Below are 17,899 nucleotides of genomic sequence, written 5' to 3'. Positions count from 1 at the left end.
ACTGAGGAAGAATATAACTGATATGACTTGAAATGCAGAAAGAGAACTATTTTTTATCAACTAATCAAGGCATTTTACCAATAGTGCGCCATTTAACAGTTGTACCGACCAATGGTTTACAACTAAAATCAGAATGTTTCATATTAGTTTTGTGTGGGGGCCGCGCGAACGCGAGCCCCCTCTGTCACAAATCATGACGTGCACTTTCCACAGTGGGAGATGCTAGACAGAGCCCCCTTCCAATGTGCAATGAAGGTGCTCTCTCTAGGCCATCGGCCTTCCTGATCACCGATTGACCCCGCCCAGATAAGTATGCTTTCTGCAATCCCCTCTCCTCTTTCTTATACTTCCTCTTCTCCCTTCTTTCCTCGTCCTCCCGCATGTGGGATCATATAAACAAAATACCAGCACTTTTCACTGAACGATCTTCTCCAGCACTTCTATGTCATGGGACTGCAAATTTTAGGCTGAATTAAAGTGGGTTTACAGTATCTGGTTTTCATAGCACGAAAACAAAAGAGTTGTCGGAGCTCGAGTCTTTTCTTTTTGGCCGAATCAAAGCAATTTTACAGTTTCTGGTTTTTTTTAAGAACAGGAAACAAAAACGGTCAAACTAAAACTTCCGTTTTATAAAGCCGAAGGTTTTGTCAAGGCCCAATCAAGCAAATTTACAGTTTCTGGTCCGAGGTAATTGCAGGAAAACAAAAAGGGTCAAATTAAAGCTTGGACCCTATTTTTCGACCGAATCAAAGCAAGTTTACAGTTTTTGGTCCTAATAGGAGGAAAAACAAAAAGGTCAAACATAAAAGTTCCGTTGCTGGGACTCGAACCTGGGTCTCTCGGGTGAGAGCTCAGTATCCTAACCAACTAGACTACAACGGAAAATTATAAAATTGGCAACAGACTTCAAAAATTTACAAGTTAGCTACCATAGTTAGCCATTCGACGAGAAATAGAGATCCAAAGACATTTGAAGCTTGTAATCTGTTGGCTCTATCAATTCCACACTGTGGATTGTAAGGAATCACCCAATGTTTGCTCTACTTGAATCCCTATTTTTGGAGACTGTCAAATCCTACCAATTCCAACAAAGTCCTTTTCTCGGCTCTTTTTAAATTTGAATAACTTGAATTTTTTATTTAACTACTCATGTTAATATGATAAATTTTAGCATAACAGTGGTTTTCCTTTTCAACAGTTAACCCTGCATCATCTATGGGTCATCCCTTGAGTTATAGATGGGAAGTTTGAACATGGTTATCTTGTTACTGTAGTTGTTGGTTCAGAGAAATTAAATGGTGTATTGTATGAGATGTCTAGAGGATTTTCTAGAGAACAATTTATAGAAGTAACTAGTTACTTGAATGATCTTAATCATGGGATGTTGCTTTAGGAGTTTGCCCCCATCACAGTCAGATGAGACAAGTTGAAATAAAGAAAAGGGATCTTGATCATCCTAAGCCAAATAGGAGTGGCTACAATTTGTTCTTTGTTGAGCAGCATACAAAATTGAAAGCATTGCATCCAAGCAAGCCTAGGAAGTGCAATATAATGATTGGTGATTCTTGGAATAATCTTAACGAAGAAGAAAATTTTTAAGATAGTAATTTTGATATGAACTTTTCTTTTCTAACTACAAAATTAGTCTTCTTCATTACTTTTTAAAGCTATGAGATTTGGGGTTTAGGTTTACTGCTTAGCATTTAGGTTTTCAAGGATTCATGATGGGGTTTTGAGTTTTGAGAATTTAGGGTTTATATTCAATTTTTAAAGGTTTTAGTGTTAAATTACTAATTTTAGGTTTTACGGTTTAGGATTGAGTACCTCAAGTTTAAGTTAGGTTTTATGGTTGATAAGGGAGGGTTAATAATTGAGGGTTAAAAAATTGAATTTATATTTTTTTGGTTTTAGTGTTATATTTGTAATGTTTAGCATATATGGTTTAGGATTTACAATTGATGATGGGGGGCTGAAGTCTACCTACATCTCTCTAACCTATCTCTCTCCATCTATCTACCTACCTTTCCCTCTATCCCTCCCACCCTACCACCACCTCTCTCTCTCTCTCTCTCTCTCTCTCTCTCTCTCTCTCTCTCTCTCTCTCTCTCTCTCTCTCTCTCTCTCTCTCTCTCTCTCTCTCTCTCTCTCTCTCTCTCTCTTGCCTCTCTCTTCCCATATTGAAATTATCAAAATAGGTTATAATGTGAGTTCACCCTTGTCTTTACTCATGTTATAATGCAATCACATTATAAAGAGATCTTCTTGGGCAACACATCTCTCTCTCTCTCTCTCTCTCTCTCTCTTTGCCTCTCTCTTCCCATATTGAAATTATCAAAATAGGTTATAATGTGAGTTCACCCTTGTCTTTACTCATGTTATAATGCAATCACATTATAAAGAGATCTTCTTGGGCAACACAATTAATCCTATGGATAAGTGGGTTGTAAACCTTATATTTGTTGTATGATGGGTACAAGATCTTCCCTTTTTCCTTGAGGCCCTTCAAAATTTTGATAATTTTAAAGTTTATGTCCTAAGGGCAAGTCATATAAAAATACTTGACCCTTATCTCATGTCCATCTAAACAATCTACAAATATTTCTCAACTTCTTAAATTTCATATTTACGAAAAGCTCCAATAGTAGGCCCTTTATTTTCAACTTTGTTAAATCCATTTCTAATGCCATGGAGGTCCATCGACTAAATGATCAATTCAATTAATAAAATAGACCCTCAATTCCCTTCCATGAATATACTTTCAATACTCTTTCATTTTCAATTTCTTATTTGTTTTTAGTTCATTAAAATATAATCCAAAATTATTATTCAGATTGATAAATAGCACAAACTAATAAAATTATTATTATAATCCTATTTAATAAGAATTTTTATTTTCCTTAAATAATTTTTCTTTTATAATATATAAATAATTGAATGAGAATTGAAGCCCACACATATAATTTATATCGACACACAAAAATTTATATCCCTACACAAAACATCCAAAAAAAAATGAAAAGATTATAAATACTAAGAGGTGAAATGATACTAGCATTATCTTTCCTCCCTTTGTTTTTCACTATTAAAAAATTGCTTTGAAAATGAAGTGAAAATCTTACAAGTTGAGTTGCTTTACATGGCTCTTTTGTCTTCTACATGCTTTCTTATTTCTTCTATGCAATTTCCTACACAAATTGCCTCATTTCATGTGGTTTCATATGCAGATTATTATATACATTTCGTCAATTTATCCCTTATTTTTCTGCCTTTATGACACAAATTGGCTCTGTCTTTGTGTCTTTCATCTACTAATCATCGTAGATGAATACTTGCTAGTTTTAATATCATTAATTTTTATATTATGTTCATGTTATGTATATAAGAACCAATTAGTAATGGATATTTATTTAAATAAAATGTATCCATTTCTCATATAACCTTAGAAATATTTATTTATCTAATATACCTCTTATAACTATAAGGACAAGCTTAAAGGAGTGTTGTTGAGAGAAAAAGTTAAAGGAGTACATGGTTTTTTGGTTTATTATATTCATTGCATTTCAATCTACAAGCATTTTGGTAGGAAGAATATGCAACATGAAATGATGAGTTGCCACACACATTCTTGTCCACTATGAATCACCATTACAAGAGTTATACTCCTTATACCATAATGGTAATGAATATATCACAATGAATAAAATCAAATTAAATAAAAGAAACATACATCCGTTTCGTGTGATCTACCCATCTTGCACTTACAATTTATACAAACTCATAAAAGTTTATACTCTATAAACATAAAATGATAAAAATTAATTAAAATAAAAATAAAATTACCATCTTTGTTTTTTTCACTTTTAAAAATATGCTTTGTATAATACAGTTAGAAATGAAATAAAGCATATAGGTGATGAGGCGAGAAATTACTAGAAGCATCGACTGAAATGACCAAACGCATACAACAATTTGCGTGGAAGATTTTCAATTCGTAAGAGTTTCACTTAACTGGACAAAGCAAAAGCGAAAAATGAAAAAAGGAAAGAGAGTGCTGGTATAGGTAGGTAGGTTACTCCAGATTATATCACAACATTTGGTATAGGTAGGTACGTTACTCCAGATTATTTCGCAACTTTTCCGAACATTTTTCTGCCTCCTTTCCACTCAATCGACGTTTTGGTACAAGCTGGATCCATCTCACAAATTCCGACTTTCTTCTGCTAATCACTGTTCGCGTTTTGTTAATTTTTTAATCTCCATCAGGGACGCCCTTTCTCTTACCAAGACAAAGCCTTTATTCTCTTCGTCCTTCTTTGATCATTTCTTATATTCGGTACCTGCAACTCCCTTTTCACAATTTCTTAGCCCTTCACTCAGCCTGCTTCCATTGCTTTCCTTTCTTTCTGTCATCGCCTTACACTGCGATCCAATTCCATGGCGTCTGCATCTTCCGCCGTGAGTAAAAGAAAGGTTGATTTCATGGGTGCTTTTGATGATATCGCACCATCTGCATCCACTTCTGCCCCAAAATGCATGCAAAAACCGTGCTACGATGTATTCATCAATCATCGTGGAACAGACGTCAAATATACCCTAGCTAGTGTTCTCTATGGTATTCTTACTGGTATGTCACTCTCTGTTTTTTTGGATTCACAAGAGTTGGAATATGGTGATTTCTTGCCGCGAACAATAGAAGCAGCTATGGCCAGCGCTTTGCTTCATATTGCTATTTTTTCCAAGAGCTATGCAGAATCACCCTGGTGTTTGGCAGAGCTCTCATTCATGCTTAAATCTGGTGGCAAAATTATTCCTATTTTTTACCATGTAGATCCTAGTGACCTCAAGTGGGTACACCAAGGGAAAGGAATGTATGTTGAGGCCTTTAGAGAGCATGAGCGAAAGGGCAGATACAGCCCAGAACAACTTCAGGAGTGGAAGAGCGCGCTCTACAATGTCTCATTTTACACTGGTCAAATCATTAGAACTAATGAGTAAGTACCGCGCATTTCGCCTCTCTATAAAAACTTTTTATTTTTCTCTCATCTATGTATTTGATTTTGGCATAATCAAATCATAGTATTTTGATTTTGGTTTTACCTCTTCAGGGATGAGATGAAGCTGCTGAAGACTATTGTGAGTTGTGTTTTGAAAGAATTAAATGATAATGTACCGTTAGTGGTTGCAAAACATCCAGTCGGTCTAAAAGAAATAGTGGAGGACTTTAAGGCGAAAACACTCAGATCGGCTCATGGTAATCAGAATGTACAAATTGTAGGAATTTGGGGCATGGGTGGTTCCGGGAAAACCACCCTGGCAAAAGAGTTATACAATGAAATATCTTCTTCAATGGAGAGGTTCAGTTTTGTGTTTGATGTTCGAGATGCTGCAAACAAAGGTCTGTTGGTTGAAAAACAGAAAAAACTTCTCGAAGATCTTGGCGTCCAAAATAAAAAATTGGATAATATTGAAGAAGGTATGAGAACTCTTTCATGGGTTTTAAGATCTAATAAGGTATTGATTGTTCTTGATGATGTGGATAATGTGGAACAATTAGATGTTCTATTGCCCATAAAAGAGAGTCTTGAAAGAGGTAGTCTCATAATTATTACCACAAGAGCCTATGATGTCCTTAAGTCATGGGGGATCTCCTCCATTTATAAAATGAGACAGCTGGATCCATTATATGCAAAGCAGCTTTTTTGTTGGCATGCTTTCTTAAAACCCTATTCATCCGATGAATTTGAGAAACTTGTTGAACAGTTTTTAGAGGTATGCAATGGATTACCTTTGTCTTTGAAAGTATTCGGAGCACAACTATTTGGTGAGTCCCGCAAAGAGTATTGGGAGTCACAGCTGCATAGGATCTCCAATACATTGTCTAATGATATCAAGCAAAAACTCAAAGTAAGTTATGACAGTCTTGATGATGAAGAAAAAAAGATGTTCCTCGATACTGCATGTTTCTTTATTGGAGAAAATAGTAGCTTGGCAATTGAAGTATGGAATGGAATGAAGTGGAGTGCTCTACGAAATTGGGAAAGGCTCTTGCATAGGTGTTTGGTTGAGCTTGACGGTGAAAATTGCATAAGAATGCATGACCACTTAAGGGATTTGGGAAGAGACATTGCAAATAAACAATCACCTTACCGACTTTGGTTTCCTCAACAAATTATTGATGTTCACAAAAGAGTTAAGGTAAAAAAGAAAAATTATTGCCTCATTAAACAGAAGTGAAATTATTATTATTTTTTATTATATCATTAATCAATACAAAACAATTTTATTAGATATTAATGTTTTAATGCATGAAATTTTATTAATTTTAGAGTTAAATAGTTGCCTCAGAAACTTCTGTATAGCCAGACGTATTTTGTGATCAAATAACCCGAACAGTTTCACAATTTACTCTGACCAGGTGTTTGAACAACCAAGAAATTTATTTTGATAACAGTGTTGGCTATATTTAATTTTATATATTATATTTTTTATTTTGTATCTTTTCCCTCTTCAGAAAAGAATCGGCATTCAAGGAATAATCGCAACCTCAAATCAAATAATGTGGACTAATTCTATGGTTTGTTCGCCCACGCCTTTTGTTTCCCTACTTCCTTCTAGTAATTTTAATTGTCTGTATAGATCAACAACTGTATATTTTTATTTTATTTTATTTTCTGAATGTTTCAAGTTATTTCTCTTCAGGGAATTCCAATGATGATCGAAAAAGCTGAGGAGGTTGATGAGTTTCGTGTTTGCTGCTCACACGGGAAACTCATGGTTAAGACAAATGGAGGAATTTGGTCGCTCGAACCCTCTGTACTTGGACTCAAATATTTAGTGATCAATGGAGACTATTTTAATCAAGTAATGGTGGGTGATATATCAAGAGAGTTGGTCTGGCTTCGCTGGTTCCAAATTGGCCGGCGAAATCTTCCGTTGGGACTTCCATTGAGAACGTTGAGGGTTTTAGAACTCTATGAAAAAATTTATCGGGAACATCGCTTAGAAGAGCTATGGGGGGAGACTAATGGCGAGGTAAGCAGCGTCCGTTTACCAGTTTTAAATTTACATTTCAATCCTTGATGCATGCTTTTCTTGGAAAATGTACTGCAGGCCCCTTTGCAGTTAAGGCAGTTGCTTATTTCTCATTGCCTCAAATTTCAAGGTTTTCCAAAATCAATAGGTCAGCTCAATCATTTGAAAAAGATAGTAATCACTGAGGGCTACAGTGTTAGGAGTCTACCAGATGAATTTTGCCTTCTTCAATCACTGGAACAACTGGTGTTATTTGAGTGTAAATTGCTATCATCACTGCCAAGCAATTTCGGCGATTTGAGCAATCTACGACATCTAAACTTGTCGTGTTGCGAAGAGTTGAGGAGATTGCCGGATACTTTTAAAAATCTGAAACTCCTGGAACATCTCGATTTAGCAAATTGTCATAAACTGACATTCAAGTCAGAGGACTTAAACTTTCTGGAAAACATAACAAAGCTGGATTATTTGAACCTTTCTTTCATCAGGCAATTGCAAGAGTTGCCTCGCCACGTCACAAATCAGGCGTCTTTGAGAGAGCTCTATTTTGACTATACCAGTTTAAGGGATCTACCAGATAGCATAGGTCAACTCAGCAGGATCACAAAGATGAGGATAGTATGTGTGCAGCTATCAAGCTTGCCGACCTCTCTTGGAGATTTATCGTCCTTGACGAAGCTTGAAATTGCATATTCTCCTAAGCTGAAGTCTCTACCAAAATCAATTAGGCAACTGAATAATCTTCAAGAGCTGAGTATAACGAATATTCCAATCAGTGAATTGGATTTTGGGACGGCATCATTAAGCAACCTGAAGAAGATATCTCTAGAAGGGACAGTAGTGTGCAAACTTTCATTTTCAGAAGCCTGTTATCCCCACCTGGAGAGTCTCCATGTTTCCTATAATCGTCATTTAGAGGAGATTGAAGCACTGTCAAGGACCCTGAAGTCAATATATTTGGGAAACTGTGAAATGCTGAAGAACATTCCGAGTTTTGCAGGATTTACTTCTCTAAGAAACTTTTGTCTAACAGATTGCTGCGGAATTGAGAAAATTGAAGGGTTGGAAAATTGCACAATATTGTCAGAATTGAGTGTTGAGACCTGCTGGGAGCTGCCGGGAATAAAAAGCTTGGAACACCTGCAGAATTTGAAGCGGCTGGCACTCAAAGCGAACAAGAGATCTGTTATTGAACGTTGTATTCAAACTATACAGGTAATAATAGTTTCCAGGAGTAAAAATTTCTAGTTGTATTCAAACGATAAAGATAATAATAGTTTCCAGGAGTAAAAAATTTTGCCATTTAATTCATCTGATTGCGCGTAGTGAAAGGAATTTGCAGAAATGGCCAAATGAGAGAATAATAATATGGGCACAGGCAGTCCCTGATGCGGCCTCACTTGTACACTCCTTCCTCTCTCAGAAACTCATGATCGTTGACTCCAGCTCCAACCAGGGTACTAACTCTTCACAAAAATTGGTGTTGAAGGGTATCCCCGATGGTGATGCCATTATGTTCTGTTGTGTTATAAATTGTGTTTCTTCACAAATGACACTAGAGATTGTTCTAGATGGACGTATATTATTTTTTAAGAAGGTCGGAAAGGGTAGATGGGCATTGGTAGGTGTACTCTCACAACGTAACAGTGACGGAGAGTTGAGAATACAAACACTGTTCGGAGAAGGAGAAGTGGAGAAAGGTTTGGTTGTAAGGGGGGAAGAGCAAACAACAAGGGAGGCACTTCGCAGCTTATTACCGCTTTTTTCGTTGTAAAGCTAATAAAGTGATTAACCATTTTGGTAATTTATTAGATTTAATCTTAATAACTTTATTCTCATAAGCTTCCTCTATCTTTGGTTGTAGTTTCACAAATTCTCTTGATCGATGAATAAATAAGATGAATTGAGAATGGCTCTCAAATACTCTCTAGTGTTCATAGTTATATAGAATATTAAATTAGATTATTAATTTGACAAAATCTTTATTGATCATAATCATAATATATGTTATATGAAAAAAATAACCTAATCATTACCATTCAATCAATTTCAACATTTTGTGCTTTTGAAATTATTTGGATCTTTAGAGCTTCTAAACTCTCTAGGACTGAAATCTCTACGACAATATGACATCATCCTTACACTTTTAGCTATGAATGATCCTTTGACTTGCTTGATGGACAACTCTTAAGTCTGTGGATATCTAAAGTTGCTCAACTTTAATATTTTTCACTAAAATGATCACATTGACTAAATTGATTCATATGCACCTTCATTATTATTCTAGTAGTGCATGATCCTTTAACTTTCTCGGTGAACAACTCTAAGTCTCTAAATATCTAATGTTTCTCAACTTTCTACTTTTTGCTAAAATGAGCCCATGGACTAATTTGTATCATTCTCAACTATGAATTTTTACAACAAAGTATCTCTAAGTCTCCTTTTGATAGCATGGATGACGATGTTTGTGTTGGTCTTAAACTTCTTCTCCAACCTAAGATTAAAAATGGCTCACACACACACACACAATCAGTTTCCCCTAGGAGTATAATAATGCATAATGATGACTATTAATAGATTCTTGAATAGTATATATGGTGCATAGTGCATAAAACTATAGTGATGATGTTCATGTTAATAAGGGAGAGTGGCACAAAGCATGGGATAGTGCTTGGGAGCGGCAAGAGGACTCGAGAGTAGCGTTAAGAAATGGTGGTTGTCATTCAATAATACAGAATAGTATTCCTCCATTTTCTATAGGAGAAAATGGAATCCCCTTAGGGGAAAGAAACCAGACCGCCCTTGCCAAGAAGAATGTAAGGAAGTAGACTAATAGCTAGAAGAATTGGGCTATCAATGAAGGTAAATATTGGAGGATCTAGAACGCTTTTAGTAGTAATAATGAAGGACCATTACAAGGATTTGGATTTCAAAAAATGTTGAGATCTAAAGTGATTATTATTCCATTTAAAATCCTAGTACCCCACAAGGAGAGATTAGAGAGTAGAGCTTTCCTTGTCAAATGGGTAGGGAGGAGACTAGAAAGATCCAAGATTGTTGTCTAGTGGAAAGAAAATTTGGGTGAAGAGTTATCAATTAGGGCATTTTCTAATGGGTTTATTATTTTAGAATGCATTTCCTCATAATTCAAAAGGGATATAATGTGGGGAGGTCCTCAAATGATGGAGGGTATTGAATTCTTAATGAGGGACTATGAACCAAATTTCAAATAAAAATGGGAAAGACTCCTATGTGGATTAGAATTTTCAATCTACCTATGGAATAACAAGGAGTGAGGAATTAGTCAAGGAAATGGGTGAAGAATTGGGCTTTTCTGCAAAGGTGGATAGGGCTTCTATTGAAGGAACTAAGAGATTTTATGCTAGGCTCTGTGTGGTCATAGATGTAGAGGAAGGATGTTGGGAGGGGCTATAAATTTTATTTGAGATGGGTTTGTGGAAGAAAAAAATGGAAACTAAAAACTCTAGAGATAGGAGGCTAACCAAAACACTAGAAGATAGATCATTATAGAAAGGGGGAGCTATTTTGATAGATCTAGAAGGTGAGATTGGGCTAGAGGATAGAACATCATCTAATCCTAAACTCATAGGAAACAAGTGACACTCCTATCCATGTCGCCAAGAAAATCTAGAAGAAAAATTGTAGGTGAACATAGTTTGGTTTTAAATCGGCCTCAAGGAAAGTTTTACGCATGTGGAATAGAAAAGAGAGATATTGCAATCATGATTAAGTTTACAGTCAAGGAGGGTATGGATAGGGATTGTAACAATGCTTGTTTATCTTTTAATCCCTTAGGTTTAGCAGATCAATGAACCTTGAGGGAGGAAGATAAAATAGTTTCTAAAAAGTTTTATCTAAGAGCAACAAAAAAAGTAGAAGGTCGAACAAATGATTTATTTATAAGAATATTACGCTTGCAAATAGGTTCAGAAGAGGGGGATTTTAGCATTCCAACATCTAAGATAGGTGTAGAAATTAAGGAAATGTTGGGATATTTATTCGAGATAATGAATTTTCATTGATTACAGCTAGGGGAGAATGCTCTAGCCTTGTATATTAAGGAGGAGGTAGATTGAGAGAGATTCTAGTGATGTAAGGAGCTATAGAGGAATTGGTTTCTTCCCCACATAGACAAAAAGAGGTAGGAGCACACTTTAAGGGCAAGAAAGTGGAGAAATTGGGTATCTGACAAAAGAAATCCAATAAAACATCTCCTAATTGTGGAGAGAGAAACAATACTAGGAGGAAATAACATCAAGAAAAGTGAGGCATGGATGATGATGCAGAGGCATGGGTGAAAATAACAAGACTACTAAGATCAAGGAAGGGAACCCCCTTCCCAAGGATCAATGAGGTTCATTTCATGAAATGTTAGGGGTTTAAATACCACTAACAAATAGTGGTTGCTCAAGATTAAATTGGAGAGAGAACACGTAGACATTCTCTTTATTCAAGAAATCAAATTGAGAAACACTGAATGAGATTCTTTTAAAATAAAATAAAATTATGGTATGGAGAATGGCTGCATTTAGATGAGGCTTTTAGTGGCCTTGCCATTATTTGGAGGCTTCAAGAGGTATCATTTGAGAACTTAGGAGAGAAAAAGATTTTGATGTGTTGTAAGGATAGAAACCTAGGCCTCTTGATTCCCACATCCTTGGAGGGGATTTTAATGTGATCATACATGGAAGTGATAAGAAGGGTGGGGCTTCCAAGAGACTCGACTCACAAGTTGACTTTGAAACTTGGGTGGAAAGGAATCAGTTGATGGAAATATTTTTAAAAAATGGGACTTATACTTGGACTAACAAGAATTTGGGTTTCAATAATATAACAGAGAAACTGGATAGGTTCTTTTGGAAGGGGGACTTGGTACCATTCCATTTTGTTCAAGAGAGTGAAATACTTCCATGGTTAGGGTCTAACTATTTTCCAATCTATTTGGGAATATTTGGAGTCAAGAGATTAGTCATATGTCCCTTTAAATTCAAAAATATGTGATTTAAGCATACAAATTTCTTTGACTTTGTTGAGAAATGGTGGGGGAAGTCCTTGTGGATGGTTCCAAAATGTTCAAGATATCTAGGAAATGGAAATGAATCAAACAAAAGGAGTGGAACTGACTTCACTTTGAGAACATTTTTGAGACAAAGTAATGTTTAAAAGAAGAGATGGAGACTAAAAACAATGAGGTAATTTCCCACGACATGGATCAAGATAGCTTTTTGCAAGAGAGGAGATTGTTGGTAGAATATAAGGAGATTTTAGTGAAAGAAGAAACGTTTTGGAGGAAAAAATCTAGAGAAGTTTGGATCAGGGATGGAGATAGAAATTCAAAAAATTTCCATAATAGCACTAAGGCCCTTGAAGGTTTGCAAATAAAATTTTTAAAACCAGATTGGGAGATGGCTTATTCGTGGAGGATGCTGAAGTAATCGAGGCCAAAAAAATTAATTATTTTGGTAAACTTCTTAATTATGGAACTGGATCTGACTTGTTGGTGCAAAATAAGATTTTAGAGCATTCCAAAGCTTGTCAGGAGTGAGAAAAATAAAATGTTGATAGTTAGCTACACGACAAAGAAAATCAAGGTAGCAGTCAATCTACTTCATCTAGACAAGGCTAGAGGTTCAAATCCCTGTGACTTTCTTTTAGAGGTGGTGGTGCATAGGTTGAAAGGAGGTGATAGAAGCCATCAAAGAATCAAGAACTTCAAGTAAAATTTTAAGGGAATACATTAATACTTTGTTAGCTCTTATTCCAAAGAAAGAGCAAGTAGCCTCTTTTGATGACTTCAAACAAATATTGCTCCGCAATACCTTTTACAAAATCATAGCTAAATTAGTAGAAAATAATCTAAAAACTATTCGACTGCCATACATAGGTTTAGAAGAACAAACATGGTTTGTTCCAGGAAGGTCCATCTTGTATAGGGTAATAATAACACAAGAGGATTTGCACTCTATCCAAAAAAATACAAGGGCTAGAATATTGATAAATTTGGACATTAGGAAGCTTATGATAGATTAGATTGGATATTCTAATTAAAGTCTTCATAGCTATTGGTTTTTATAGAATTTCGATTGATTGCATTTTTAAGTGGATCATTAGCCCAAGATATTTTGTGCAATTAAATGGACCTCTTGAAGGTTTTTTTGAGGCATATAGAGGTATCAAATAAGGGGATCCTTTGTCTTTCCTCCTGGTGCAGGAGCACCTGAGTGCTCAAAACCCATCAGGCATAAAATTTTGTTGCATATTAAGCATGTGTGTTTATTTTATGCTTATAGTAGGTTTAATAGGTTTTTCTAGTGGTTTAATAAGGTTTGGAACTCATTTTTTTGAAGAGTTTCCAAGATTTTTGATTTTTGCTCACTAGGCCAAAAATTGTCAAATTTGGGTCAAAATGAGCATTTTTGCATTTTTGTTGTTTTAAAGCCTTGAAAGGCATTGGAGCATGTTTATTTAGTGTTTCCAAATTATTTTGAGTCATTAGATTGAGTTCCAAGCAACCGGAAGTCAAAATGCAATTTTTGAGCAACAAAAGTTGTCAAAAAAGTTGTCAAAAGTTGTAAAAAAGGGTTTTTGGTGGTTTTGGTAGTTCCAGCCTGTACCTGTCCATACAAGGGCTTTAATGAGATGGAACATGTATAAAAACCATGTTCCCATCATTGTATGGGTTGGTCTTATTGGAAAAAGTGAAAAAAAACACTCTTTTGCTCTTGTTTTTGTGAAGTTTCAATTAGTTTTCTGCACTTTGTGAAGTACAGTCCGTACCATGCCATAAACAGGCTGTACTGGTACTGTTTCTCTTTGTGTATGAACATCATTTAATGACTTAAGTAGTTGTATTTGAGTTTCATTGGTATTTGAATACTTTTTGCTTGGAGTGGTTGTGTTAAGGCATTGGTTTGAGTTCTCAATGGAGGTTCCTCTATGGTCCAATCAGTTTCCTTGAAGTTTATTCATCCATGGCTTTGAGGGAACTTGTTGGATCACCTGTACATACTGTACCATACTTCTATTTTCTTTTTCTAGCAATGCATAAGAGTTGGTAAGCCCATGGCAAGTGTGTGAAGGCAACAACTTGGCTTGGGTTCTCTTTAAAAGTTTTGTATTGTACCTTGCTCTCATAGCATTGTACATTGATATATTGAAAAGTGTTTAAGTTGAAAATGACAAAGTGAACTTACCATTCTTGTCCTTTCATGACCTGGGTGGATGTGAAGTTTCCTATGAAAATCTGATTCAAAACAGTGAGTCACTGTTTTCCTGCTAACTGTTTGTAGAAATTCCATTGCCAACACTCATTTGGAACAAATGGAATGATTGGAAATTTATTTTGTAATCTGGAGAAGTGTTTTGAAAGTATTTGATTCTCAAGTAATTAATGTTCTATGGTTATTGTTGTAATGGACCTAAATAAGGATCCACAAGGAGAAACTCACAATATTTCAACTTGTAATGCAATCATAATTTTATGAAGATCTTGTATGATCAAGCTTGTAAGACCTTTCAAGAAGGTTGAATACTTTGTATCAGTTTGTCATTGACATCCATGTGCAGGCCAAATACATATTCATTGCAGGTCTAAAGGCAAAATATATGCAAACAGTCAAAAGACTGTCCAAAACAGTGAAGGCAGGTTCATTGGTGACAGTCATAAAAAGAAACAGAGTTTTTATTTGCTTTGAAAATGGTTCTAACTCATGTATAACCAATAATGCTTCTTCATTTGATGTTCTCCATGCATATTTGGACTTCATATTGTTGAAACAAATAAATGCAAACTAGGAAATGCTGCTGTTACAGTCATTTGGACTGTTATTTCAGTGTGAGGGCAGCAGTATGACAAGTGTTTGACCAAAAGAAAGTTGTAATAAGGCAAATTTGGGACTTTGATAGCATTTTTGGTATGTCAAAGCATAGTTTGAAACATTTGGTTGGGACTAGTAACCTGAAGAAGACCTTTGTATTGTAAACCCTCACTAAAACCATTCAAAACCCTTGAAAAGTGGCTTAAATGGTGGAAAATCTTCAAACAGGCCGTACAACACTTGGATTAGCAAAAATCTTTGAGGTTGCATCATAATTAGACCATTCCTAAAAGGGTTTGTCATGAAATTGAGCAGATTTAACAGGGTGAGCAAATTTCACTAGCAACTAGGGCTAATTCTAGTAGCCTTTTTAAGGTTGATTTGGCAAATTGGTGAGATCGGTAACGAGGGAAGAGTTGTAGTTTGTTTCAACCCATCAAAGTTGACAAGTGATGACCAAAGACAACCTTCTATGAGTTCATCAGCAATACATTTCAACATTTGATCAAAATTGACTTTTAGAACCTAGTAATGCTTTGAGTAACTCAACACTCTTGTATCCAAAATTGGGTAGTTTCACTCTTGCAAGTGAAGGACAGCCAATCCGACTTTGCCAACCTGTTTAGTAGACCATCAAACACATCAACATGCCTGAAACATTGATAGATGCAAGCAAACATTCATAAAACATGGTTCTTCAACAGTTGCCCATTCCTGGAAGAGAGGAGATCCAGCCAGTTGGACAACCAAACTTGTTTGTTTTTAGTGACACACAAGAGGACCTCATTTCAGACTTGAATGCTCTAGCTTGGAAGGTAAGGAGGAGTGATGTGCAGTATAATAGGGTGCAAGCTGTGTTGAGCAAAGAGGAGGAGACAGGAGAAAGGTTTAGGAGAATGCCATTTGCTCCTAGAGATTGAATGGAAAGATAATTGAAACAAAGCCCACTAAAACTTGAAAAGACTAAGTCCTATCTACCTCCTCATCATAGTGGTATCAGAGCCAATTCAGATTTGGGTTGAGAGATTAGCATATGTCTGGTAGTGAGTCAGTGGGAGACAACACCGACAACATGGTGACCAATGCAGAGTTAGCAAAGAGGATGGAGGATCAGGGTGAAGAAAATAGACTCCTTAGGGAAAGATTACAACAACTTGAAAGAAAGTTGAACCAAGTAGAAGTCAAGACCGAAGAAGTTAGTGAGAGAGTAGAAAGTGCTGAAGATAAGAAGGAAACCTTAGAGGAAGAAGTCCCAGAACCAGATCCAATCTTGGATAAAGAACAAGAAACCTTTTTACAAGCTTTGAAAGCTTTGACTGGAAAGGCCCTAGATGGAGTGTCCCTTTTTAGTGGTAAGATGGAACCAGAAGCACTAATGGAGTGGATAGAGGGTCTAGAGAATCACTTTGAATGTGATGGCATTACTGAAGCACAGAAAGTGAAGGTAGCCAAATCCAGAATGAGAGGGGCAGCCTTGACCTGGTGGAAATTCATCCAAGAGGAAAGGGTGAAAGAGGGAAAGAAACCCATAACCACCTGGAAGACAATGGTGACTAAGATCAAAGACACCTACATGCCTGAAGATTATGAAATCCAGTTGCATAGGAAGAGACAGAACTTGAGACAGAAAGACCTAGATGTCAGTAGTTACACTGAAGAATTCCAAAAACTAAGCCTTAGATCTAAGGTACAAGAAGATGAAAATGTCAGAGTAGCTAGGTATCTCAATGGGTTAAGATGGAATATTCAGGAAGAGTTAAGCCTATGGTGTCCCAACACATTACAAAAGTGTTATCAATTAGCATTGAAGGTAGAAGAGAGAAACAAGAAGAAACAAGAACATAATGGTAGAGGCAGAGGCAGAGGAAACAGAGGCAGTCATAGAGGCAGTTTTGGGGGAAGATACATAGATCATAGGTCCCAGGGAGAGTCTAAGCTTATTGAGCAAAGCGGGGATTCTCAGAGCAGACCCAACTATAGGGGTAGGGGATCAGGCAACCCAGGAAGGGGTAGATCTAATGGACCTGGAAGAGGTTCATACTTCTCCACAATGAAGTGTTACAACTGTCAGAAACTAGGCCATCCAGCATATAGATGCCCAGAAAAGCCAAGCTCATCTCAAGGAGGTGATAAGAGAGTCCATTTTGTGCAAGAGGAAACCACAACAAATCAAAGGTGTCTACCATCAGAAGAAGGGGAAAACCTCATGATCAGGAGGATCCTCATGAAAGAACCACCTCAGAAAGATATGTCTCAAAGGAAAGCTCTTTTTAGGATCAAATGTAAGATCCAAGGAAAGGTGTGTAAAGTTATCATTGACTCAGGATCAACTGATAACATTATATCAGAAGAAGCTGCTACAAAACTCAAACTACCTAGATTACAGCACAATGAGCCCTACAAGGTCACATGGTTGGAAAAAGGGCAGCATGTATTAGTGAGTGAACAAACATGGGTAGAGTTTAACATAGGTGAGTACCAAGATAAGATTTTGTGTGATATACTACCTATGGATGCTTGTCATTTGCTTTTAGGAAGACCTTGGCAATTTGACAGGAAAGCACAATATGATGGAGAAAAGAACTCATACTCATTTTTCAAGAATGGTATCAACTATAAAATTCAGTCCCTTAATGAAGATAGTGAGGGCAGCAAACCACAAGTTCCCAAAACCTTGTTAGTTGGTGAAGAGGAGTTCATTCATACCTTAGAAGAAGGTGATGGCATAGGTTTTGCATTAGTAACTAAACCAGTTGATGAAAAGAAAGAAAAGAAGGTAGAAATCCCATATGAGGTGCAGCAACTTCTTGATCAGTTTAAGTCAATTGTTAATGATGGTCAACCAACCTCTCTACCTCCTCAGAGAGCCGTTAGCCACCAGATAGATTTCATCCCAGGTGCATCCTTGCCAAACAAAGCTGCTTACAAAATGACACCTGAACAAAATCAGGAAGTGGCAAGACAAATTCAAGAGCTCTTAGACCAAGGATTGATTAGAAAAAGTATTAGTCCTTGTGCAGTACCCACAG

General features: G+C 36.4%; 2 protein-coding genes and 1 non-coding gene across 4 annotated transcripts; 2 read left to right on the top strand and 1 right to left on the bottom strand.

Moving 5' to 3' along the window:
* Window positions 1-153: 153 nt before the first annotated feature.
* On the bottom strand, window positions 154-314 carry LOC131876432 (U1 spliceosomal RNA). The gene has a single exon (XR_009372792.1). It is a non-coding gene; the product is annotated as a U1 spliceosomal RNA (small nuclear RNA).
* Window positions 315-4,434: 4,120 nt separating this feature from the next.
* On the top strand, window positions 4,435-4,995 carry LOC131876171 (probable 2' cyclic ADP-D-ribose synthase BdTIR). The gene has a single exon (XM_059220990.1). It carries the CDS (start codon window positions 4,435-4,437, stop codon window positions 4,993-4,995), a length of 561 nt encoding a protein of 186 aa, XP_059076973.1.
* Window positions 4,996-5,111: 116 nt separating this feature from the next.
* On the top strand, window positions 5,112-8,902 carry LOC131875670 (disease resistance protein RPV1-like). Of its 2 annotated transcripts, none has more exons than XM_059220272.1 (4): window positions 5,112-6,195; window positions 6,512-6,574; window positions 6,700-8,247; window positions 8,375-8,902. In XM_059220272.1, exons 3-4 carry the CDS (start codon window positions 7,084-7,086, stop codon window positions 8,804-8,806), a joined length of 1,596 nt encoding a protein of 531 aa, XP_059076255.1. In that variant the 5' UTR covers window positions 5,112-6,195; window positions 6,512-6,574; window positions 6,700-7,083; the 3' UTR covers window positions 8,807-8,902. Both variants share the same exon structure in this region, with proteins under 2 accessions (XP_059076255.1, XP_059076256.1).
* The last annotated feature ends 8,997 nt before the right edge of the window (window positions 8,903-17,899 follow it).

The sequence above is a fragment of the Cryptomeria japonica genome, chromosome 5 (genome assembly GCF_030272615.1).
Source record: "Cryptomeria japonica chromosome 5, Sugi_1.0, whole genome shotgun sequence".
NCBI lineage: Eukaryota > Viridiplantae > Streptophyta > Pinopsida > Cupressales > Cupressaceae > Cryptomeria > Cryptomeria japonica.
This window is presented reverse-complemented; position numbering and strand designations above follow the sequence as displayed.

What these genes read in the sequence shown, in the direction of transcription:
- LOC131876171 (XM_059220990.1), top strand. Translation starts at nt 4,435, where the DNA reads ATGGCGTCTGCATCTTCCGCCGTGAGTAAAAGAAAGGTTGATTTCATG.
- LOC131875670 (XM_059220272.1), top strand. Translation starts at nt 7,084, where the DNA reads ATGCTTTTCTTGGAAAATGTACTGCAGGCCCCTTTGCAGTTAAGGCAG. An exon ending in GTTGTATTCAAACTATACAG is followed by an intron (nt 8,248 to 8,374) that starts GTAATAATAGTT and finishes AGGAATTTGCAG; the next exon opens with AAATGGCCAAATGAGAGAAT.